Source organism: Malaclemys terrapin, chromosome 4 (assembly GCF_027887155.1).
Source record: "Malaclemys terrapin pileata isolate rMalTer1 chromosome 4, rMalTer1.hap1, whole genome shotgun sequence".
NCBI lineage: Eukaryota > Metazoa > Chordata > Testudines > Emydidae > Malaclemys > Malaclemys terrapin.
The window spans coordinates 120,172,679-120,197,222 of record NC_071508.1 but is presented as its reverse complement, the minus strand read 5'-3'; the positions used below and the strand labels follow the sequence as shown (position 1 = coordinate 120,197,222).

The window sequence follows — 24,544 nt, the reverse complement described above, 5'->3', positions numbered from 1 at the left end:
ACATAAACCTAATTCAAATGAAAGCTTAAAAATATGTCCAGGCGAGGTATAAATAAGACCAGTAGATTTGAAAGAAGCTTTTCTTTAATTGGAAAGGCATCAAATAAATGATCATATGATTAAAAAAAGAAAGGATTGCCTGCTGTTTGTTGTAAGTCCCTATTTCTGTAATGCCCCGGTAGCCAGAGGAGCAGCTGTCCCATTGCTGACATTCTCCCTGCCAGGCATTCCGGCTCGGTGAGGTAATGCCCTACAGCATACGGGCTTCACTTTAATCTTTCATCGTATCCTTCCGCATGGATCGAGCCAGGGGAACGCCTCCAGGAAAAGAAATGAAATGCAGAGAGAGATGATTTGAAATAGTCCAGCGAACACATTTTGTGCTCAAGCAGCACAATATCCTTGGTCCCATGAAAGGTGTCTGCAAAGCTGGCTGCTGCTGCAGGTTTATTTGGCTGCAATATTGCTCCCCTCCCAGTCCCTGACTCTTTACCCAGTGGAATGATATCCAGAGCAAGGGCTTTGAGACAGGAAGTGAGGCGTGTTTTCACTATGAGTGATCTGAGAAGAAGGCGGGTGAGCGGAGCTAGCAGCTGTTTCATGCAAGGGGAGCACAATAAGTCCGTTTCCCAGGAATTTAGATGAGGTGGCTTCAGGGGAAGAACTCCGCGCTGCTGATGAGGTTTCACAGCTAAAGATGTGGGAAGGGATACGCTGTGTCTTTGGCTCACTGCAGCAGGTAATGCGACGGGCGCTGTTGGAAATAACGTGTTCTGTCCCTCTTTGGTTTGTTTGTTCGTTCGTTCAGGTTACACAGTTTCAGGCATTTCCTTTTAAGATAAATAAAAGCAGCCTGTAGAGGTGAGGTCAGTGTAACTTTCGGGGCCTCTTCGCTCCGGGTAGCAGAAGAAGTTTGTGATGTGCACATTTTGCCTTTACTCTTACAGTTAGTCCCAGGAGTAAGTAATACCAGTGATTGATTGATAAAAGTGTAACAAGGCGAGGGAAGTGATTTTGCTTTTAGGCTTCGCCCCATATTTATAAAATACGTTTCAATACTTGAAATAGCGGGAGCCTCATTTCTCCTCCATGCTTTCCAGTTTTATGTTGCATACTGTTATTCGTGCAAACTATATGATGAAATGCTTTACAAAGTTAAATGAAAGCTAATTATAGGAGGCATAGATAAAGAAGGAAGATATTCAAATCCTTGGTAATTCTGTTTGGTTCATAGCCAGATTGGGCTAAATTCATATCTAAAATTATATGTGCAGCATGCATGTATGGACAGATGTATACAATTTAGCAAGTGAAAAAATTTTTTTTTGGCTGTGGTATGAAAATTCTAGGCCTGCCAAATAAAGACTTGTAATTTCAGCAGAGTTGATTGGATTTACAAGGGTTGGCACTTCGGTGCAGTTTTCTTTTTGCAAAAATAGCCCTATAACAGTGTAGATACAGGTTTCAGAGTAGCAGCCGTGTTAGTCTGGATCTGCAAAAAGAACAGGAGTCCTTGTGGCACCTTAGAGACTAACACATTTATTTGAGCATAAGCTTTCATGGGCTACATAAGAAGTGGGCTGTAACCACGAAAGCTTATGCTCAAATAAATTTGTTAGTCTCTAAGGTACCACAAGCACTCCTGTTCTTTTAGTGTAGATACACATGTTTGAAATAATGCCTGAGACAAATATGACAGCAGATGGTAGTGCAAAATGACAGCTGGTAAATGAAAACAATACTGCACTATTTGCAAGAATTGTGCTTGGCCAGCAATAAGTTATTGAATTACTCCTGAACATTATTCCTCAAATGTTCTTAGTTGTTCAATACAATTGTATTTTACAATATGTCAGGGGCTATGTGTTTGATTTAGTGAAGGATATGGATTACTAATTAAATAAGTGTAACTATTTTATTTCCCTATAGCATGCCTAAGAATCATTTTAAAAAGTGAAGTAAGCATGCCTCATAAGTAAGGAAAATTGAACTATATTTTTTGGTAATCTAAAGTGAAAATTAGTTTGTCATCACTAGGGAAACATGCAGAGAATACAATATGGCCTTAAGAATGGACCTGGCATGTTTTGAAAATTCCTTCCCATTTAATGGACTACCAAGTCTTATTTAAAATTCCCTCCTATGCATACATCTAGTTCTGTCAAAAAATAACTAAAGCAATGAGAATCCAGGCAATCTGATTAAATTTCATTTGTCAGTCGCTCTGGAGCTAGTGAGATGTATAGGTGTTTAAAAAAAAAAAAGAAAGAAAAAGACTCCTTAGAGCTAAAAAGATTGAAAGCCTGTCATGTTTAATTGTACCCCTTTAAAACTTTTAAAACCGATTTAAAGTTATGACAAAAAGCTCCATAATTTGTTTTTTGTCTTTGGTACTACAGGGATCAGAGAAAAGAGCATAATCTGATATACAACCTGTTCAATACCAAGGCAGAGGAAAGCGAGCTCGGTGAGTGATCCACAAATTTCACTGCCAGGAATAAATGCACTGGGGGATTCTGCCCTTAGTATGCAGGAAACTCTGCAAGGTTCAGTCTGTGGAACCTTCCCTGCACACTATTGTTATGTAGTAGGACTATGTGGATCATTGTGCAGAGCAAACAGGAAAGCCTGGAAACCCCACGTCATCCTAGGCTCTGCAGGGAAATCTAATTCCATCCATTATGATTTGTATTCTAATAGTACCTAGAATTTTGCTAGTATTGCATATGCATACAGGGAGACAGTCTCTGATCCAACCTACCTTAATTACTGCATAGAGTGGCACAACCTATTCCAAATCATTAGATGCATGATCATGCAAAAAGGACATGGAAGGTTTCCTGATGTGGGAAGTTAAGTAGGTCACTGAGGTGCTCCTTCCCCTCACTCTCTCTGTGTCAGGGGGTCATCTGTCCCTTCTTGCCTACCTTTATTCCCCTCCATGGGTGCCTAACTAAAGGGAACATGGAGCTCTGTATGAGTTTATGAATTTTCCTTGATTGAGCCAGAATGATCCATAATAAAGATAATCTGTATCTAATTTGAGTATTTTATTTAAGGGACTAAAAGAGAGGTGTATTAGGAGTTTGCCTCCCCCATCAAAATTGATCCTTATTCTGGAAATATAAATAAGGTATTTGATTTAACAAATTGTAAGGGGAGTCTTCTCAGAAATCAAAGTCAATACATTTAAAAAATTTAATACTAACACATGCTAGTCTGAAGAAATGTTATTTGGAAGACGTTGGAAACAAGGAGTTGATGTTTGATTCTTTCCTAACCATAGAAGAGAGAAATCAAGTGTAATATTTTGCAGGCAAAACAGTGGTACATGATTTGAAAAACTTGTATGTTATGTGTTTGCCCACAGGAAATATTTGCTGCCAGGCTACACCATCACTGAAAAATAAGACTTGATGGTCAATACTGACAGGTCCTTAACTACTGTGCTAGAGCAGACATTTAATAACGTCTATTATTGTTAATGTTGCAGAACATGTTGCCTGCAGCAGTCTGGGGTTTCATTGATGATTGTCTTAATTATTAAGTTCCATAGTGTAGTAATTAGTGCCTTCAAGGCTAGGTTCTGGTAACACTGAAGCTAGGCGTATGTTTTGATCACTATAGAATTCCTATTTGCATAGGTACAGAGTTAATATTCTCCTGTTCATAGACACATATTTCATTTGTTTTCTTTATCTGTAATTCACTCTCACTCTGTCCTGCTTTTCTAGGTTTTAAACACTGCTGGAGTAACATTACTTTTAAAAATTCCCTATTTAATAGCTCCAATAATATTTCCTCAACTTTTTTTAAATAAATCCTTTTAAGTTAAGGTGGATATGAATTTGCATTTAAAAAAACAGCCCCCCTAACCCTTCATTAAAAAGGACGTTTGCAGATTTGTTTATATAAAAGCTGACCCTCCTCCTCCTGAAGTTTTAAGTGTTGAAACAAAGCTACTGGGAAACTAGAGGGGACCAAAAAAATAAATAAGCTAGATGTGTGGCATCCATGGTTCCACCTACCTGATGACATCATCGCCGTGACCTAGAGGCCAGGAATGTAACTCCCAGCAAAACCAAACCTAATAGGAAAAATAAATTGCACTGGAGGAATCAGCCCCACGTGTCCCGATAACAATGCACAAGGTTAAAGGGGACCTCAGCTGGAGGCCTAACTAAAGCGGGCACCGTTCCTTTAAATGCTCCCCTCCCTCACCTTCCCCTTGTAGGTGAGGAGGGCTCTGGGCGGCCTCTCCGGATTAACCAGTCCCTGACACGTCAAGAAGCTCCTGTGGGTGACGAGCCTGATTCCTTGGCCCTCTGCTGCCCGGTGCTCAGAGTCTGGGCCGGGGAGCCTCCCTTTGGCAGCCCGGGTTCCGAGCTCCTTCAGTCCTTCCTGGAGATGGGCTTGCTCGCTCCCTCCCTCTGGACGGGGCTGCTCTGTGTCAGCAGCCAGAGACATTTCAGATGTGAGCTCATCCAGAGGGTCCTCAGAGCCTGCTACCAAGCAGCTGCTAGTCACCAACCTAGTGGGGCTAGTCGTAGGAGAGGGGGAATGAAACCAAACAAACCCCTTAAAGCCACAGGCTCAGGTAATCAGCGTATCCGTGATGTGTGCTGTGTGTTGTTTACCTTGGGCTGGTAGTTTCAAGATTAATGTTTGGCTTTCTCCTCCCCAGGAATGTGATTAGATGTCAGCAATTTACTATGTGAAGCCTGCCTTTGTGTAGCAATTTCCATCAGAATGGATCTCAAAACACTTTATAAACCTTACTAATTATCCAAACTATTTATGTCTATGAAACATAGTAATCACTGCATAGAGAATAATAGTCTTTTAGAAAATGTTGATACCTTCACTTCCATTATGTAGGCACATTTTCTAAACAGTCAATAGTTGTAATAATGATGTGCAGTTTATTATAGGGAGTGGTCTATGAGAAAGTACTTGAGAGAGGGTAGTAGGTTTTCAGACTTATTTATGGAGGGCTTTCTGCGCTTAGGAGGTAGCATGAAAATTGTTTGTGGGAGACATGGAGCAATGGATGGTGTCAAGGAAATTGTTAGGGTATATAGGTTTCCTGGAAGAAATCTTTCTTTGAGGAGATTTAGAAAAGAATTGCTTCAACCACCACTGAAAGGTACTTCCCTATGGCGGGGGGGAGGAGAGGACACTATGGCATGTACTAGCAACCAGAAGCACTGTACAGCTGTTTAGCACAGGAAATAAAGAATTTTGTAGCTAACAAACTGCAGGGGGAAACAAGAGTTGGAATATAATGAACTGAATGGGAATCTGGCTAGGATTCCCTCACCCCAGCTCCAAACCAAAAAACCCACCACCACACGACACCCCAAACTGTGGCATCTCTAATACCCCTATGTTTTGGTTCTGCATTTTGTCCAAGACAGAGCCTCCAATAGCATGGTGCTCCTAGGACAATACTGGTTTTAGTCCTGAGTTGGAGAAAACAGTGCCACCTAGAGACTCTCCTTCCCAATTACTTGAAGCACCTACGTTTTTCCTAAAGGTGGCTCATCCAAGTATTGATCCAGTTTATGAAATACCTAGCCATTTTAGAGCCTTTTTTTTAATCTTTAAAGCATGTCAAATGGGATGTGGACAAATGCTTTTGGTCCAATTTCATTACACTATTTGGCAGATGACTAAGACAGAGCCATCAAGAAGTTGTGACTTACCAAAGGTCATTCCAAGAGTTCGTTGCAAACCAGGAATCTTTGTTCCTGTTTCACTGTTGTAGACCATACACCTCTCTCTCTCTCGGAGGAGGAGAAAATCGTTAACCATGTAGATTTAGAAAATGTGAGTTTGTTTGTGGATTTCCCATGGTTCCAATTCCCCTTTCAGGTAAATCACTTCTGGACTCTCTCCCTTCTTGTTAGAACTGCTGTGAAAACTCCCTCCAGTTAGAGCTTGGTGGAGGACCTGCTCTTCTTTAATGGCTGCTGCTGCCGCTGCTGGTTGATTGGCAGGATACTTCAGGGCTCCTTATTGCTTGGGAGAAGACTGCTACTTCCCTTCATTTTCCAGCGTGGTGATAGCTTTTCATCACTGTCTGTGGGGAAAGATGCCGTTACCTTTTGGGCTCAAATTGAAACGAACTCGACGTTACACAGTGTCCAGCAAGAGCTGCTTGGTGGCCCGCATCCAGCTGCTCAACAATGAATTTGTGGAGTTTACTCTTTCTGTGGAGAGCACCGGTCAGGAAAGTCTGGAGGCTGTGGCTCAGAGACTCGAACTGCGGGAGGTAAGAAAATTGGCAACTTCTCTAGCCATCCCTTTAAAGGGGTTACCCACTACAGTGATTCCCTACCATTTTAGACCAGTGGTTTTTAACCTTTTTTCGTTTGTAGATCCCTAAAAAATTTTGAATGGTGGCATGGACCCCTTTGGAATCTTAGACATAGTCTGTGGACCTCTGGTTGACAACCACTGTTCTGTGATAATGACAACCTTTTATGGACCCCTTAGACATAGTCCGTTGATCCCAGGTTGGAACCACTGTTTTAAATAACTATGCTACTTTACCAAATTCTCTCCTGTACCAGCCACCCCAGCATGTTCCTTCAATTGTGAATGCTCTGATCCACAGTGCAACTTGGATGGCTTCAAAATCCAGTCTCACAATTTATGTTGTAGAGAATGGGATGTGGACAGCAGCAGTGCACCATGTTTCAGCCCACAAGCCTAAAGTGCTGGCCAAAAGGACAATAGTTGTCACTTCTTGTACAGTGCTGCGAATATTGTCAGAGTTTAAGACAAGTAATGACCATTCCTGCCTGAATAGATCATAACAGAGGGATACAGGAAGTAGTGGGCGATTTGGAGGCAGGTGTTAATTTAGAATCTTATTTTTTCCCCTTTTAATCAGTTTATAGAGCTTACCTCTTTCTTAAAGAACCACTTCATTCATGTATTTGAATGAGTGGGGTCTCAGGGCACTAGTGCTGTGCAAAAAAGCACGAGTGCTCATGGGCGGGCGTGTGAACCGCCGGCTTGGGGAGGTTAGTCCCCATCCCCGACTGTTCTGTCCGAGGCCCTGCCCCTTCCATCCTACCCCCTACCAGAGGTGCCACTGCGCCCTCCTCCCAACACCACCGCTTCCACCAGCCGAGTCCCACGGCTACTCCCCCAGCCCCGAAGGAATGCCAGGAGGGCAGGGGCGTGGCCCCAGCCTCCCCACTTCCGAGCGCGGGAGACGCGGCCCCAGCCTCCCCAGCCAGGAGGGTGGGGGCGGGCAGCTGCTGGCTGCAGCCTCCTCAGCTCCGGAGTTCAGGAAGGCGGATGGAGCAGAGCACTGAGGGGTTGGAGCCAGAGGACTGGAACCGCATGCAGGGAGCGTCATGGCAGGGGGTGGGGTCACGCCTGGGTGTTTAGGGAGGCAAAGTCTCCCCCAGCCTATGCGACCCACTGCCCATGCCAGTTCTAATACCCAGTCCACAGTACATGTATGTCCAAATACACTCATGGTATGTATAAGCTAGACCCGGGATTCTCAAATTTCATTGCCCTGCGGCCCCCTTCTGACAACAAAAATTACTACATGACCCAGGAGGAGGGACCGAGACCTGAGCCTGCACGAGCCTGACGTCCCCTGGGCGGGGGGGGCCCAAAGCCTGAGCCTCACTGCCCCAGGTGCGGGGCCGAAGCCCAAGGGCTTCAGCCCCAGGCAGGGGGCCTGTCATCTGAGCCCTGCCACCTAGGGCTGAAGCCCTCTGGCTTTGACCTTGGCCCTGGGCAGTGGGGCTTGAGCTTCCGCCACGGGCCCTAGCAAGTCTAATATCAGCTTTGGTGACCCTATTAAAATGGGGTCGTGACTCACAGTTTGAGAACTGCTGAGCTAGATAGTTGAGCTAGCAGATGGCCCATTAAATGCATAGTTGGCCAGGTGCAGATGCTTGACTTCAACTAAAAGTCAGAGTATTTGCATACACAAATTAGTTTTGAAAAGAAGGTTAAACATTTTGGAGAACTCTCTAGTAACTCAGATTTACCTCTGTCCCACACAAATCTGATGATGATCCCTCTTTTGTATTTTGATTTATTTACACCTGAAGTGCTGAATTGTGAAACTGGGCTTATAGAATCCTTACCTAAGTAGAACCTTTGTTCACACAGATCTCTTTTTAAAGGGAGACATTTATTATTGTTGTAACTCCATTAGTTTCAGTCTGGTGGTAGGAGAGATGAATTTGACCCCAAGGGCTGGATGCTGTTGACACAATTTGGAAATTGGCACATATCCCAGTCCAACTCCTTGCTGTATCCATGTATTGTGTAGTTTGTACTGCATTCATCTGACTTTTTGTTTGGGGGGAGGGGGGACGACAAAGTATAAACTAGAAGATGTACAAGACAGAAATGGGTATATGTTGCACCGTAGTACTAGAAAAGAGATGCCTCTGAATACTGCTTTGTATAAGAGACAAAACCCCAGACTGCAGTACACAACAAAAACAGAAGAGCAAGCTGGAAAGGCTATAGGATTACTCTGTTTAGTTAATTAATAACTTGTTAATTTTTCCAAAATATTGAATTTCCAATTTCAAGCAGCTTCAAGAACTATTGAGCAAACAAATTTAGGGCTCAGTCCTGCAGACAGTTACTGTTATGCACAGCATTAATTACTTTAGAACTGCTCATGGTATTAAGCCTTATACAATAGCAAATGTTTGCAGAAATGGCCTCGAATTCTGTATTAAAAATGTTTTGATAAACATAAGAAAAGTCAACCCCAGTACAAATCATTATCAGCACTTGCTTACTGTGGCATCCATTAATTTCCATCTGCCTTATTGTAGTTTGCCATCAATTGTCTTTTTAAACTTTTATTCTTCAAAATTTAATATACCACATACTTTTCTGCAGCAGTTATTAATTCATTGTCTTGTGTTCTCACCATGCTATATTGTGCCAGAGGGGAAAAAAATACTACAAAAGTAGTTCTATTGGGATAGTGCCAGTCTATACTGTAGCAGGCTGTGTACCTGTTCTTTAGTGCTGATGGTTGAGTGTGTGTGTGTGTGTGTGTTAGTGGAGTTTGGTGACATCTGAAAATAGACTAAATTGACAATCAGGCCCAATTTACAGTAGCAGGTGGAGATCTTATTATATCTGGTTTGCAAAAGGGTAGTGTCATGGGCTTGATCTCCCACAGCAACCTTTTGGGGTGGGGCAGAGCCCTGTGCTTCAGTCCTCAGCACCTAAGCAGTCATCAGCACAAGTCTAGATGTGGGAACCTCTGACCAAGTCCCAGGGGAGTCTATTCCTTCTGGGGCTCTTTTAGGTACCCAACATGACAAAGGAAAGCAAACGAACTACTGGAAGCTGACAGCAGACCATCTTCCTGCAAGGGGCTTCCAGCAGTCTGTAACACAGTTCAGCACCCTCAGGCAAGTCACTGACAGGAGTTCTAAACCAGCCATTCAGGATCTGGCCCACCTTCCATTCAGGAGGCTCAGACTGACCACCATGGCCATGCAAGCAGGTTTTGTCCTTAGCTGCTACACTCACCAAAAGCTGAGGATAGGAGGTCTGTTCTCCTCGCAGCACTGCACCCAACTGAGCTGGGCTTCCCGCCCCCCGACCTTTTTTTTTTAAATTTTCTTTTATTAAGGCCCTTCCTCCAGGCCTGAGGTGCCTTGCAGATACAGTGGGGAAGGGCTGCTTGCGTTGATAAATGCTCTTCTTGTCCAGTGCAGGATTTGTGTACTCCATCACACGTAGGCACTGTCTACCCTGCCTGACCTAGTCACACTTATCAAACTATTTACCTGGTGCTGGAGTGTCAGGGCAGGGGGGTGTTGTGTACAGGGCTGGCAGTTCCGCCTAGTGGCTATACTCTTATGTTACCCAAAGGCGAGAGTCTGGTTGCTTTGCACAACATCTAGAGTCGGTGGCTGGGGTTAGGGGAACCCAGACCCACTCTGCAAGATGCCACTGATAATGTATTAAGGACCCTCAAGTCCATCAACATTGATGGGAATTGAGGGTGTTCAGTACCTTGTAAGATCATGCCTGTTGAATGGGGTGTTAGTGCTGCCATGAAAAGTAGCAACATCAGAAAGTGGTTCAGATATTGTATAAGGGATATGCATATATGATGCCTGAATTGTGCATGCAACCTTAACAAAGCCTTTTGCAACAAGATTTTTTAAAAATATATATATTACAAAGGGCAAAGAGTTAAATAGTATGATTTCTGAATTTTTCATTCATTTCCTGTTAACTTCATTGCATTATTTACTTACTGTATACAGGATTCTGAGAAACAGCTTAAGGATTTTGCGTTAATGCTGTATTTTTTAACTGTAATGGAGGTAATGTCATTAAAATATCAATGTTTAAATCATAATGTGCATCACTAGACACTGGCTTTTTACCAATTCCAGCCTCTATATTAGCACGCTAGTATGGTGTACTGGTTAGAGCACAGAACTAGGAATTGGGAGACTTGAGTCTGTTGTTGACTTCATCTGTTGACCTGTTATAAACTTAGAAAAATAATAAAAATTTACTGAGGAGAATATCTTGTGGTATTCCCAGAATGTGAATCAGAGGCAACATAAATATAATCCTGCTCTCTTAATCACAGACCCTGGGCAAGAAGCCAAGTCAAAAACATGCCTTCATTAAATTCACCCTTAATCGTGCTTCAGAGAAACTATCCTGGGGCTGCTAAAAGAGGGGATATAATGAAAACCTAGGACCTCTGTTTATCACACGAGACAGTCCCAGTCTTGCAGATCTGAAAAAGGATCAAGTGCTGTGGTTGTGAAGCTGTTGACTGCAAACAGGATTAAAGTTGTGTGTGTGCACACTTGCATGCACATTTGCACATGGCATGCATCTGTGGCACGAATGTGAGCAAAAGACATTTTAAACCAGAAACATCTTTTAAATGTTAATGCTATTAACCATCTTCAAGGAAGTTGAGGGAATTTTTAAGAATAAACTCTTTAATTTTTTTTTTCTTTATTTCCATTATGATTATGAAATTTCTCTTTCAAAATGAAAAATGAAGGGGCAAATCCTGCTGGTCTTGCACAAGTAGAGTCGGTTGTCACTGGAGTTATTTGTGTGAGTGAGGTGAATATTTGGCCCCAAGTTCTGAAAACACTGTGACAAGGGAGTCTATCAAAAGCTGATGAGAAATTCCTGGAGAGGGTTGGAAGGTGGCACATGCCTTTATTTATTCATGTATTTATCTTGGGTCTGGACAGGGTGGCCAACTTTCTAATCGTACCAAACCGAACACTCTAGCCCCGCCCCTTCCCTGAGGCCCTGCTTGTTACATTCCCCCTCCCTTGGTGGCTCACTTTCCCCCACTCTCACTCACTTTCACTGGGTTGGGGTGTGGGAGGGGGTGAGGGCTCTGGGATGGGGCTGGGGATGAGGGTTGCAGGAGGGGGCTCCAGGCTAGGGGGTGGGGCTGAGGGATTCGGAGTGTGGGAGGGGGCTGCAGGTTGAGGCAGGGGGTTGGGATGCAGAAGGGGGTGCGGGCTCTGGGCTGAGGGTGTGGGCTCTGGGGTGGGGCCGGGGATGAGGGGTTCAGGGTGTGGGAGGGGGCTCTGGGTTTGGGGGAGCTCAGGGCTGGGGAAGGGGTTGGGGCTTGGGGTTGTGCACGGGCTTACCTCGGTCAGCTGTGCAGTGGGGCTAAGGCAAACTCCCTGCCTGTCCTGGCACCGCACTGCACCTCAGAAGTGACGGGCAGGTCCGGGTCCTTGGCGGGGGCCAGGAGGCTCCGTGCACTGCTCTTGCCACAGGCACCACCCTCGCAGCTCCCATTGGCTGCGGTTCCTGGCCAGTGGGAGTGCAGAGCCAGTGCTCAGGGTGGGGGGGACAGCGCGTGGAGCCCCATTTCTGCCCCCCCCCTTCACACACAGGAGCCAGACCTGCTGGCTGCTTCCGGGGCACAGAGTGGTGCCAGAACAGAAAGGGACTAGCCTGCCTTATCCCTGCAGCACCGCTGACTGGACTTTTAACAGCCTGGCCAGTGGTGCTGACTGGAACCGCCAGGTTCCCTCTTCGACCAGGCATTCTGGTTGAAAACTGGACATCTGGCAACCCTATGTCTGGAGGGAGAGAGGAAGGATCAGGACACTGCAGAAGTCAGTGAGGCAGAATTCAGAGACTTGAACTGTGCACAGTCAAATTTTGTTGCCCGATATCTACAAATCTGATCCTCCTCAGAGAAAATAAATTTTAAAATATTTGATATTCAGTGTAATGTTTTACAAATGTTCATTTATCAGATAAATACCCCGGTAAAGGCTATTTTAGTCTGTTACACAAACACTATCTCAATGTTGTTGTTACTGACCTACTAATTAAAAACACTTGGAAGCAATGATATCAGAAACCACAGTGCCTGATAGATTGAGCCTTGTGGCAAGGCCATGAATGAGGTTTGGCTAACACAATCATGCCCATGCCCAGCAGAAAGGGATAAGCGTGACCAAACTTTGAACATGAGCAGTACTGAGTGGTGGGCTGGGATGGATAGACAAGTGTTAGGGCCCAGTCCTGCATTCTGCATGGCTGGAAGACAATACTACTTACTTCTACTGATTGTTAACCATTGATCTTTGAACTAACAAGCAATATGGATAACATACAGGCTCTTAATTGTCTGTGTTTCCCTTTTTAAACCAAGAAGAAATTGGTGTTTCTTTTAATAAAACCTGTCAGGAACATAGCAAATTTGATCCTATCCAAAAGCATATTCATTTGACATGACTCAACACCAGGGAGCTCTGAGGTTGTTACTATCTGCTATCACCCAGGATGAATTTGGGGGCAGAGCAAGCTATGGCAAGGCCAATAGATCAGCAGTTCCCCTACATGCAGGAGTTTGAGGGAATGGGAGGTTTTCTCTGGTGACTATCTAAAATAACTGTTTAGTAGGTGCAGAATTTGTCCTCATGTTCTCATTTACTAAGCACAAAACAGATAAGGTTGTTCTTTCAAAAACTGATTGATAGGCAGGGATTCTTAACCTGAAAAAAGCTAAGGAATTCATGGTTAAGTCAGAACCTGAAAATAACACGTAGTTCTCTTTTTCAGAATCTGTGTATTGTAATATAATTTTATAGTCACTTATACTACAATATGTTGCATCGGCTGCATTCCTTTATGTAATGGATGACTGCAGAACAGGATTTGCTGTTCTTTTGAAGCACAATAGTATATTTATTAATATGAGCTGAGGTATGTTGAATATTTTTGCTTTTCTGTATGGTGAAGAAATGCCAGAAATTAAAAACCTGATGAATAGCTATTTGTGATGATTTTGAGGATGAGTGTGTTGTACAGAATTGACGACAGAAAGTGAGATGAGTCCTCCCCCATTTGAACAGAGAGAGAAAGTGACCTGAAATAAATATTAAAAAGAGCTACAATTTTTCGCCATCTTGACAGCTGTTTTCTATTAGCGATCAGAGTTCTCTTTCTCAGTAATGTTCTGGTCAGTTGTTTGCTGCATGTGCTCACTGACTTCATGTTTGGTTGTCTGCTAGCTACTCATCTGCTTCTGGTACAGCAACCAGTGACTCCATACCTATCTTCCCCTTCAAAATAAAACTCTTGCAGCCATGTTACTTCAAGGAAAGGCAAAAAGATGCTCTATTTGAGACCTTGTGTGATATTTGATTAGACCAGATGCCAAAATTGAGACTCTGGTAAAACAAAAACCCCCTCAATATTTTGCTTTGAGGTATTATTAGTAACTGTTTTAAATAATACTTATGAAAGGTATCATGGAATAAGTAGGAAAAATTCATCTGGGGATTAGAAAAAAGAATTACATTCTGAAAGAACTGCTTTCTGTTTGCAGTTGTTGTCATAATTCCCATAACCATGGCCCTGCTCTGGTCATTCTTGTCCACAGACAACTAGAAATGAAATTATTTTAACCATTTGGTGAATTTGTAAGTTGGTTATAAGCAACAGTCTCCCAAAGTTAATGTTTCAAAGTACTCAGTGTTAATGTTGCTTTTGATTTTATTGTGTTTGTGTACAGCTTTATTCAAGGTAATCATTACAGCAATAACATTGATTACACCAGAAAAATTAGTCCTTTTATTGGGTTCCTTATATTTATTTTACCCCAGACTCAAGGAATTGTGTTTTCATGTATTGCTGAATTAATCTAATGTCTCATGCTAGCCCAGCTACAGAATATATCAGTCGAAGAAAGACTTTACATACCAGCAATTACAGTATCTCCGGATATAAGATTCACCAGAATAGGTGGGATCCTTGGTATGAAATAATGTTCATATTGAGAAGTGTTCCTTGTTAACAGTTAATTTGTGCTATTAAAAAACCCCATCTCCATAACTGAAGACCTTGCTAGTTAACTTAGAGCTGTTTTCTCCTTTTATTGGGAGAGAAGCAAATAAAAGGAAAATGGGGTGGAGAAGTCCCTGAGGCGGGGAAGTACTCCTCCTCCAGACCTTACATTTATGGAAGAACTCACTTCAACTCAATTCTGCACATGGCTCTGTGGGGGTTTGGAGTACAAACAGGGAGTAACTTCAGAATCAGGGTCCATGCAGCCAGTAGTGTTAGCCTCCACTTACTGTCTGTAACCCCCTTGGAGTGTATTGGGGCAGCATGTAGATGCATATAGCACCACACAAGCATTGGCATTCTGCAGGATTGGAGTTTCCTTTCCCTACAAACTCCCGGGATGCATGAGATTTAGAGGCTGTGCACCCTGTCTAATGTGCGGTCCTCTAAATCCTCCCTTTGTTTTTTGTAATGTATAAGTGGAGTTTTGTGGGTCCAGTTTTATTTACCTGCTGACGCAGCAGGTTTGGCCAATCGCGGCCCCCCACTGGCCGCGGTTCGCTGTCCTGGGCCAATGGGGGTGGTGAGAAGCTGCGGCCAGCACATCGCTCGCCCGCGCTGCTTCTCGCCGCCCCCATTGGCCCGGGATGGCGAACCACGGCCAGTGGGGGCCGCAATCGGCCAAACCTGCCACGTCAGCAGGTAAATAAAACTGGCCCGGCTCGCCAGGGTGCTTACCCTGGCGAGCCGCATGCTAACGTTGCCGACCCCTGGTATATGATATGTTTTACTGTTCATCGACCAACACCCTTGGTGTGTCACTTATGCTCTTAGATTGTAAGCTCCTTGAGGGCAGGGACTGTCTCTTACTATATGCACAGCACAGTGGGCCCTCAATCCTGATTGGGGTCTACTGGCACTGCTGTAGTGCCAGTGTTAAATAATAATAATGGACAGTAATGGGGAGGGCTTGATCTTCAAGACACATTTTTCAGGAAAATGTCATTCTGCCCATTTTGATTTTTTCCCCCTGCATATCGCTAACAAAGTCCAAATTGCAAAACTGTAAAGGTCCCCTGATTGCCGCTCCTAATATATCTTGGTCAGACTATAAAATTAGTCTGGCGTGTTGTCTCATTTATTTATAGTATCTTTGAGGCAGGCACCTTCTAGTTAATGTACTTTTGCAATTGTTTTAGCCACAGAGAGAATAATGTTCACCTTTTCTGTTCCAATCCATTTATAAGGCCTTAGTTACTGAGTGCTCCTTTTTCTAGCTTTCATCATGAGAACTCTTAATGTCATATTTGATCACTTTGTATGTGACAAAATATACAGTAGATTGTTGAAGTTGCTTATGCAATAACTAATTAGCCACCACAATCAAACCTCAGAAGAACACGTGACAGTCTGTAGTCCAAGCTATGGGACTTCTGACAGATGGGGAATTTATAATGTTATTAGTATGTTTGCAGCAGCATAACACCTGGTACCTATTAAAGAAACCTTCAGAGGCAACAGCAGAACCGGATTGAAAAGTCTTGAGAAACAAAGCTTTTCTTGGTACTTGCCTTTAGATTCTCTTGAGATGTAAAATCAAATCCAGAGATCATGGTAAGATGTAATCCTGGGGTCACAGCAAGAGTTGCAGAGTTCATGCGAGGGAAGCTTACATTTCCAGTTACTGACAAATTATCTTTATAAGATCCTCTTCAGACAGCACAAACGCAGACTAGAAGTGACCTCAAGATATTGTACTAAAATGTATTCTCCCACACAATAAAGATAAATAACCTCCATAAAGCAGCTTTCATCTTGAAGGATTCCACAATGCTTTACAGATTTAAGCTGATCTATAAACTCAGCCTAATTCACCCCGGTATGACTCCATTGAAGTCAATGGAATTAAATTAGGGAGGAGTTTGAACCACTTAAATGAAAGGCAGCAGCTGATAAACTGCTGTGTACTGTTGCTGTTAAGGACAGAAGGGGAAGACTATGGCTTCCAGTTGACACTACAGGGGGAACTGAGGTAGGCAGAATGAAATGACCAGAATTGGAATTTGGCTAGAGCACTAAGACTCAAGCTCAGTTTTTCCTGTGGTTTCTTAAGAGACCATCAAGTGAGTGAGACCTCGGGTTTATATTTCATGTACAAGGAACAACCTCCAACAAGACCTTGCCTTTTAGCACCGTTAATATTCTACTGACAGAGAAGGTACAGTAGATCATGACCTAGTATATCATCAGAACTGTCTCTCTTCCTCTGTCTCCCATGCAAATACTGACCAAACCCAGCTGCTTAGCTTGTGAAGTCTGATTGCCTCAAAGCAAGGTGGCCAATGCATCTAGGCGATAGAAGCAACCTTTTCCCGCCTAAAATTTTGGTTTCCATATTAGTATTCACCTCTAGACCTATTTTATTAGTTCCTTTTATTGTACTATGCTTTTTTTTTTTCCAGTGGTTCCACAATTATATAAGAGACCAGCTATTTCTTTTCTATAATGCAGAAAGTAATTAGCTGGAAAGTAATTAAGTAGAAATTCTACAGTTCTTTTTATCCAGGTTGATTTTCTGCCCAGGAGATAAATGACAAATAAGTTGCTATAATAAACAAACTTCACTACAGTGTTAATCTCAGAAGCTTAACATATTTTAAGAATTATGTCATGTCACTTTTTTTAGGATTGTGTAATGTCTTGTGCTACTATTAACAGACTTTTAGCAATGAGTAAAAAATTATTCTATTTTAATCGGCATCAGTATTCCAGAGTGCACTACCTCTGCTGAGAATTCATAGGGCCAAATGCTACCCTTGAAGCCAAAAGAAGGCTTGCATGTGAATCAGAAGACAAGATTTGGCACAGTGTTTTATTTGCCTTTAATCTGTTTATTCTGGGCATTCAAGTGTAAACATTTTTTTGGGAGGGAAGGTTATTTAAATGCACACAATTACACTCAATCATATTTAAGAGTGGACACGTTTCCTTATTTGTGGTCATAACTTCGATCTGTTTTTATGCAACAACGTAAGTGGCCTGCTTTTTAAAGAAACGGAGTGAAAACTTCAGGCAGTCAGCACCTCCGAAAAACCAAGATACTTATTCAATATAGATTTAGGTGCCTATTTTGAGTCTGACAGGTTTGAAATTTTTGGCATATTTAGCCCAAATCTCAAGTCCCTCTGTCCCCCCAACCCCCTTTAAATTACAATCCATTTTCTTTTTCATGGCTTAGATTAAGTCTACAGATCAAACCAAGTCAAATGGTTTTCTAGGCATTGTCACATATACCCATTGGGTCAGTTTTCATAAATGTTCATATGATTCGGGGAGATAGGGACACAGACAGACACACACACATTTTGACAGTAGGCTGCATTGGTTCAGTAGTGGTGACCAAAATACTGTTAGGTTTCAGTGTCCAGCTTTAAACATTGCACTGATCCTAAAGATTAGTGGTAGCCCCTAGCTGTTACTATAATTGCTAGGCCAGCTAAATGCATTAGTACTTGGGCAGATGGACTGGACCAGTAGTAAGAATAGGCTTATATACACAAGCTTTTCACAGCAGCAGGTGCGATCTGGCAGCTCTTGGCCTATACTTCAACTTTAATTGAGGTATGAGTCTACATTATTGTAGTTGTATTCCTGTAGTTCACCTACCTTACTTTGTTTTAATGTAATTTTACATAAAAGGATGTTAAGTAGCAAATTCTAACAGTCAGAAGTTAGGAAATGTTATAATTAAGGTTGCCCATGTAACTTTAATTCCGCTCCTTGTGTGTGCACATTATAGTATGTAGTCAGTGAGCATGTCTATACAAACAATTAGACCATGGCAACCTGGGCTGTGGCTCTACCCCACACTAGCTTGCAGTACACTACCTGTCTTTATGTACCTTGCTGATGCGAGTCTCCGTCAAAGCCTATGCGCATCTGCAGGGTGCACACGGACATTTAGTCCGCTCTAGGCTAATGCGGGGCACTTTCACATCCCCTCTTGCTACGGTCTAGCTCAGGGGTCGGCAACCTTTCAGAAGTGGTGTGCCAAGTCTTCATTTATTCTCTCTAATGTAAGGTTTCGCGTGCCAGTCATACATTTTAACGTTTTTAGAAGGTCTCTCGCTATAAGTCTATAATATATAACTAAACTATTGTTGTATGTAAAGTAAATAAGGTTTTTAAAATGTTTAAGAAGCTTCATTTAAAATTAAATTAAAATGCAGAGCCCCCCGGACCGATGTCCAGGACCTGGGCAGTGTGAGTGCCACTGAAAATCACCTCGTGTGCCGCCTTCGGCACACGTGCCATAGGTTGCCTGGTCTAGCTGTTTGTATAGAAAACCCCTTTAATTACATGATCATCAAAACTTTTTTTCATAGGATCCATGCCTTATTCAGTGCCCAATGGACATTGATGGGGTCATTCAATGGGTAGCTGTTCAATACTTTTTTTTTTTTTATCCTCTTCATTCAGTGTGTGGCTTTGTCCCTGTGTGGTGTTTATTGCACACCATCCAAACACTGCACTGAACCCAAAATTATCATCTTTCTGAGGTTTTTCTAGGATGCTTTCATCCTAGTACCTTACGTCCAGACCCTCAAAGGGACTTCGGCATTATGATTCTGAGCATCGCAGCCCCTGACTTTTAGATCCCTAGAAAATCACAGAATATCACTGCAATCTGCAAAGCATGAATTAGGCACCTAGGCACCCTGTACAATGAATGGGGAGAGAGAGGCATCTCGTGCTGCAATCCGCAAAGCCAGCATACTATGTAGGGAGCCAACTAAGCTAGCCAATGGGAGATGCTGACCGCAGGGGTGTGTGCAAACCGCAGTCCTGTCACAGAGAGAGGCTCTTAAATGTAGGCTGCAGTGTGGCATCGATCTCTGCTAGTGATCCAAGAACCAGGGAAGATAGGCATTCCTAAATTGCATGAGGGGCCAGGAACAAAACTGTTGGGGGGAGGAGGCCTTTCTTGATAAGTTTTAGCCTAGTCAGTCGATAGTGTACTCACCCAAGATGTGGGCGATCCTGGATTCAAGTCCCCGCTCTTTCTGAGGGGGAGAAGGGATTTGAACAGGGATCAGCCACTTCTCAGGTGAGTGCCCTAACTCAGTGGTTCTCAACCAGGGGTACATGTATCCCTGGGGGTACTAAAAGGTATTCCAGGGGGTACTTCAGCTCATCTAGATATTTGCCTAGTTTTACAACAGGCTACATAAAAGCACTAACAAAGTTAATGCAAACTAAAATTTCATAGACAATGATTTGTTTATATTGGTCTGCATACTATGCACTGAAATGTAAGTACAACATTTATATTCCAGTTGATTTATTTTATAATTCTATGGTAAAAATGAGAGCGTAAGCAATTCTTCAGTAATAGTGTGCTGTGACACTTTTGTATTTTTGTCTGATTTTGTAAGTTTTTAAGTGAGGTGAAACTTGGGGGTACATGAGAATTCAGATTCTTGAAAGGGGTACAGTCATCTGGAAAGGTTGAGAGCCATTGCCCTATCTATTAGGTTATAGAGTTATTTAACTCTTCACTTGCCTAATTAATATTTAGTTATTCAGTTAGTTAACTAACAACTTAAATAGGAGAGACTGAGGGAGACCCATATAAGAGTATCCTAAAGTCCAGTGGCTAGAGCAATCGCCTGAGAGGTAACAGATCCCTGTTCAAATCACTTCTCTCCCTCAAGAAAAGTGGGGCTTGAACTGGGGGTTTCCTACATCCTGGGTGAGTCCCCCATCCATTAGCACAACCACAAAAGGCACATCTGACACCAAGTCAACACCCTGGACAAATTTCAAGTCCCTGCTCCAAAGCATGGAGGTTCTAAAGCTTTCCAGTGAAACAGTTTTACACATTCTTTGAACATGGGCAAACACGTTTTTTCCTACTCCCATTCTCAGAAATGACCGACCCTTTTAGTATGGGGAGAATGGGGGAAATCAACTTGAGGCAGACTCTTGGCATAGGATGTTTCAGCCCTGGCAGTTAACATTGCAAAGTTATAAGGAACTGGAAACGTGGTCTTTTAAAGAAAAGTGTTAGGCAGTCTATAGGTGTTTCTACCTGTACCATCTATAACAGTGCATGTGTATAAACCACTTGGGGAAATTCCTTACTGCCACTGATACCAATGCACAACATTGATGCTTTATATTAATCACTATTATAATAAAAGTACTGATGGCTTGTCTGATTTTTAGATTGACATTTTATACCCATGTCCGTGCTCATCGAGGACTCAATTCTGAAATTGTTACTCTAATGCTAATGGGAAGGGGGTAGGTTTAGCAGATAAAATAAAAAAAGAACAAGTTAAAAATCACTTAGAAAAGTTAGATGCCTGCAAGTCACCCGGGCCTGATGAAATGCATCCTAGAATACTCAAGGAGCTAATAGAGGAGGTATCTGAGCCTCTAGCTATTATCTTTGGAAAATCATGGGAGACGGGAGAGATTCCAGAAGACTGGAAAAGGGCAAATATAGTGCCCATCTATAAAAAGGGAAATAAAAACAATCCAGGAAACTACAGACCAGTTAGTTTAACTTCTGTGCCAGGGAAGATAATGGAGCAAGTAATTAAGGAAATCATCTGCCAACACTTGGAAGGTGGTAAGGTGATAGGGAACAGCCAGCATGGATTTGTGAAGAACAAATCATGTCAAACCAATCTGATAGGCTTCGATAGGATAACGAGTCTTGTGGATAAGGGAGAAGCTGTGGATGTGGTATACCTAGACTTTAGTAAGGCATTTGATACAGTCTCGCATGATATTCTTATCGATAAACTGCGCAAATACAATTTAGATGGGGCTACTATAAGGTGGGTGCATAACTGGCTGGATAACCGTACTCAGAGAGTTGTTATTAATGGTTCCCAATCCTGCTGGAAAGGCGTAACGAGTGGGGTACCGCAGGGGTCTGTTTTGGGACCGGCTCTGTTCAATATCTTCATCAACGACTTAGATATTGGCATAGAAAGTACGCTTATTAAGTTTACGGATGATACCAAACTGGGAGGGATTGCAACTGCTTTGGAGGACAGGGTCATAATTCAAAATGATCTGGACAAATTGGAGAAATGGTCTGAATTAAACAGGATGAAGTTTAACAAAGACAAATGCAAAGTGCTCCACTTAGGAAGGAAAAATCAGTTTCACACATACAGAATGGGAAGAGACTGTCTAGGAAGGAGTACGGCAGAAAGGGATCTAGGGGTTATAGTGGACCATAAGCTAAATATGAGTCAACAGTCTGATGCTGTTGCAAAAAAAGCAAACATGATCCTGGGATGTATTAACAGGTGTGTGGTGAGCAAGACACGAGAAGTCATTCTTCCGCTCTACTCTGCTCTGGTTAGGCCTCAGCTGGAGTATTGTGTCCAGTTCTGGGCGCCGCATTTTAAAAAAGATGTGGAGAAATTGGAAAGGGTCCAGAGAAGAGCAACAAGAATGATTAAAGGTCTAGAGAACATGACCTATGAAGGAAGGCTGAAAGAATTGGGTTTGTTTAGTTTGGAAAAGAAAAGACTGAGAGGGGACATGATAGCAGTTTTCAGGTATCTAAAAGGGTGTCATAAGGAGGAGGGAGAAAACTTGTTCACCGTAGCCTCTAAGGATAGAACCAGAAGCAATGGGTTTAAACTGCAGCAAGGGAGGTCTAGGTTGGACATTAGGAAAAAGTTCCTAACTGTCAGGGTGGTTAAACACTGGAATAAATTGCCTAGGGAGGTTGTGGAATCTCCATCTCTGGAGATATTTAAGAGTAGGTTAGATAAATGTCTATCAGGGATGGTCTAGACAGTATTTGGTCCTGCCATGCGGGCAGGGGACTGGACTCGATGACCTCTCGAGGTCCCTTCCAGTCCTAGAATCTATGAATCTACTCACAGGAATAAAGACTGCCAAATCAGACATTATTGATCACTTCTTGTATGGTGTGAAACTTAGATTTGAATGGGTCTGATTCTGCATCATGAAGTTAATGCTGCATCATGAAATGTAAACTTTTACTACCAAGAATATTATTTACTTATGTGAATAGTCTTATCAAAGTCAACGAGAATGCTCACAATAATAAAAGCTGGTGGTGTTTTGGGAATAGGGCTGTTAATTTATATATTAGGCAGCCAAAAGTGTTTTCTTCAACTACCTGGGTTTGTTTTGTTATTTCAAATATTTAATATGGCATGCTATTACTGTTAAAAATATTTCAATGCTCCTGGTAGTTTTGAATCCTAAGACTATAGGTTTATAAAGCTGTGTTAAACTGTTTTTAATCCTGTATCTCTAGCCTTTTGTGAAGATGGAGACAGTGCCAGGTTTACGATATATGCACTTTATTTGGTATTGCAATACTGACATGATTTGATCATTGAATTGTTTCCCTCTTTTTCAGATTACTTATTTTAGTCTGTGGTATTACAATAAGCAGAACCAGCGCCGGTGGGTAGATTTGGACAAGCCTCTAAAAAAGCAACTGGACAAATATGCTTTGGAGCCGACGGTATATTTTGGAGTGGTGTTTTATGTGCCTACTGTTTCTCAGCTTCAGCAGGAGATTACCAGGTAAACTGCACATGTTTTTAAATTCAGCTTTTAACATTCTAACCTATGAATCTTCTTAAAATAGACATAATTGCCTGATTTCCAACCTTTTTAAAAATGGAAATGCAGACTTAAGGCGCAAACTGTGCCCAAACTGTGGCATTTATTATCCTTTTAGTGTATTTAGACTATATAACAGGGATCGGCAACCTTTGGCACACGGCCCATCAAGGAAATCTGCTGGCGGGCTGGGACTGTTTGTTTATCTGCAGCGACCACAGGTTCGGCCGATCGCGGCTCCCACTGGTCGCGGTTTGCCGTTCCAGGCCGAAGGGGGCTGCGGGACGCAGAGTGGGCCGAGGGATATGCTGGCTGCTGCTTCCCGCAGCCCCCATTGGCCTAGAATGGCAAACTGCAGCCGGTGGGAGCCGCGATCGGCCGAACCTGTGGACACGGCAGGTAAACGGGACAGGCCGGCCCGCCAGCAGATTTCCCTGATGGGCCATGTGCCAAAGGTTGCCGATCCCTGCTATATAATAATGGAGTTACTCTTGGGATGAATTTTCCCAATGACCTTATGAGTCCATTGGAGCCTAGTAAAGTTACTCACAGACATGCTTGCACGATCAGCCTTTCAATTATTATAGGCTTTTCTTTCAGAGGAATACTTTGCTTCAGGAAACCAATCCAACACTTACTACCTGAAGAGCTGATAGAGGCAAGTTGTCCTGTTGTCAGCACACTCTGGTATTCATAAACCATATTTGCAAAGTCCCATCTAAGGCTGAGTGTGATTATAGACAATAAAGATGGAGATCAGATAGGAAATTGTGCATCCATTTCCACTGTTGCTTTGTGAATTCACTGATCACAGGCACAAGTGCAAGAAAGTGCTGTTAATTGTAAAGGAGAATCCAGTTCAGCATGTTCACTGATCAGCTCTTCATATGGTGAATATCAGCCCAGATGAGAGTGCTTGGGTGGCTAATAGGCTTGTGTTTTCAGGGAGCTGACAACCAGTTAAGCACAAGCAAGACTCCCTCACACACTGAAGACAGAGGGGTAACAAGATGACTCTCAGTCCTGGTTACCCTGAGAACTGTCACAACGTTAACTACAGGCTGCTATGCTTTAATGCAGTGGGGTGTCTCAGAATACATCCTGCAGCTCCACCATATTATACAGTGCAGTACAAGTCCTGTTGACTTTTTCTCATTTTCCATGGGAAAAGCTGTACGCTTGTTTTCTTTATAAAAGGTTAAAATGCATAGTGGGCTGTTTTTCAGTTGTTTTCCAGGTTTGTAAGGGCCTGATCCAACTCCAAGACATGGAGTATTTCCATCAACTTTAACAGGTATTGGATTAGGTCCTAAGCTTGGTATAGGATTCCACAGGTTGACGTATCAGGAATTGTTTCAGCAAGATCAAAATATTAAAAGCTTTCACTTCGATTAGGCAGTTTTCTAATTCAGTGGAATGAAACTGCCAGTATTTCTAATATAGACATTCTTAGCAGACACAGAAGCTGTAAACTTTCTAGTGCAATAGCTCAGTAATGTTGCAATATACTGCCATGCATGAGACCCGAGTTCAGGTGCAAACTCTGTGTTCCTATACTGTGGGCAGCTAGATATAAAGGACTAGATTGTTATCT

At 42.7% G+C, this 24,544-nt stretch overlaps 1 protein-coding gene across 5 annotated transcripts in view; it reads left to right on the top strand.

The window, feature by feature from the left end:
* The first annotated feature begins 138 nt into the window (after window positions 1-138).
* Window positions 139-24,544, top strand: part of PTPN21 (protein tyrosine phosphatase non-receptor type 21) — a 64,063-nt gene continuing 39,657 nt past the window's right edge. For 2 of the 5 annotated variants that reach the window (XM_054026108.1, XM_054026104.1), the window contains exons 1-4: window positions 139-739; window positions 2,400-2,467; window positions 5,910-6,274; window positions 22,742-22,911. In XM_054026108.1, the coding sequence (XP_053882083.1) occupies window positions 6,095-6,274; window positions 22,742-22,911 (350 nt within the window). In that variant the 5' untranslated portion in view covers window positions 139-739; window positions 2,400-2,467; window positions 5,910-6,094. Of the gene's footprint in view, window positions 740-2,399; window positions 2,468-5,874; window positions 6,275-22,741; window positions 22,912-24,544 lie in introns of all 5 variants that reach the window. The other 3 variants (XM_054026105.1, XM_054026106.1, XM_054026107.1) reach the window with 3 other exon arrangements.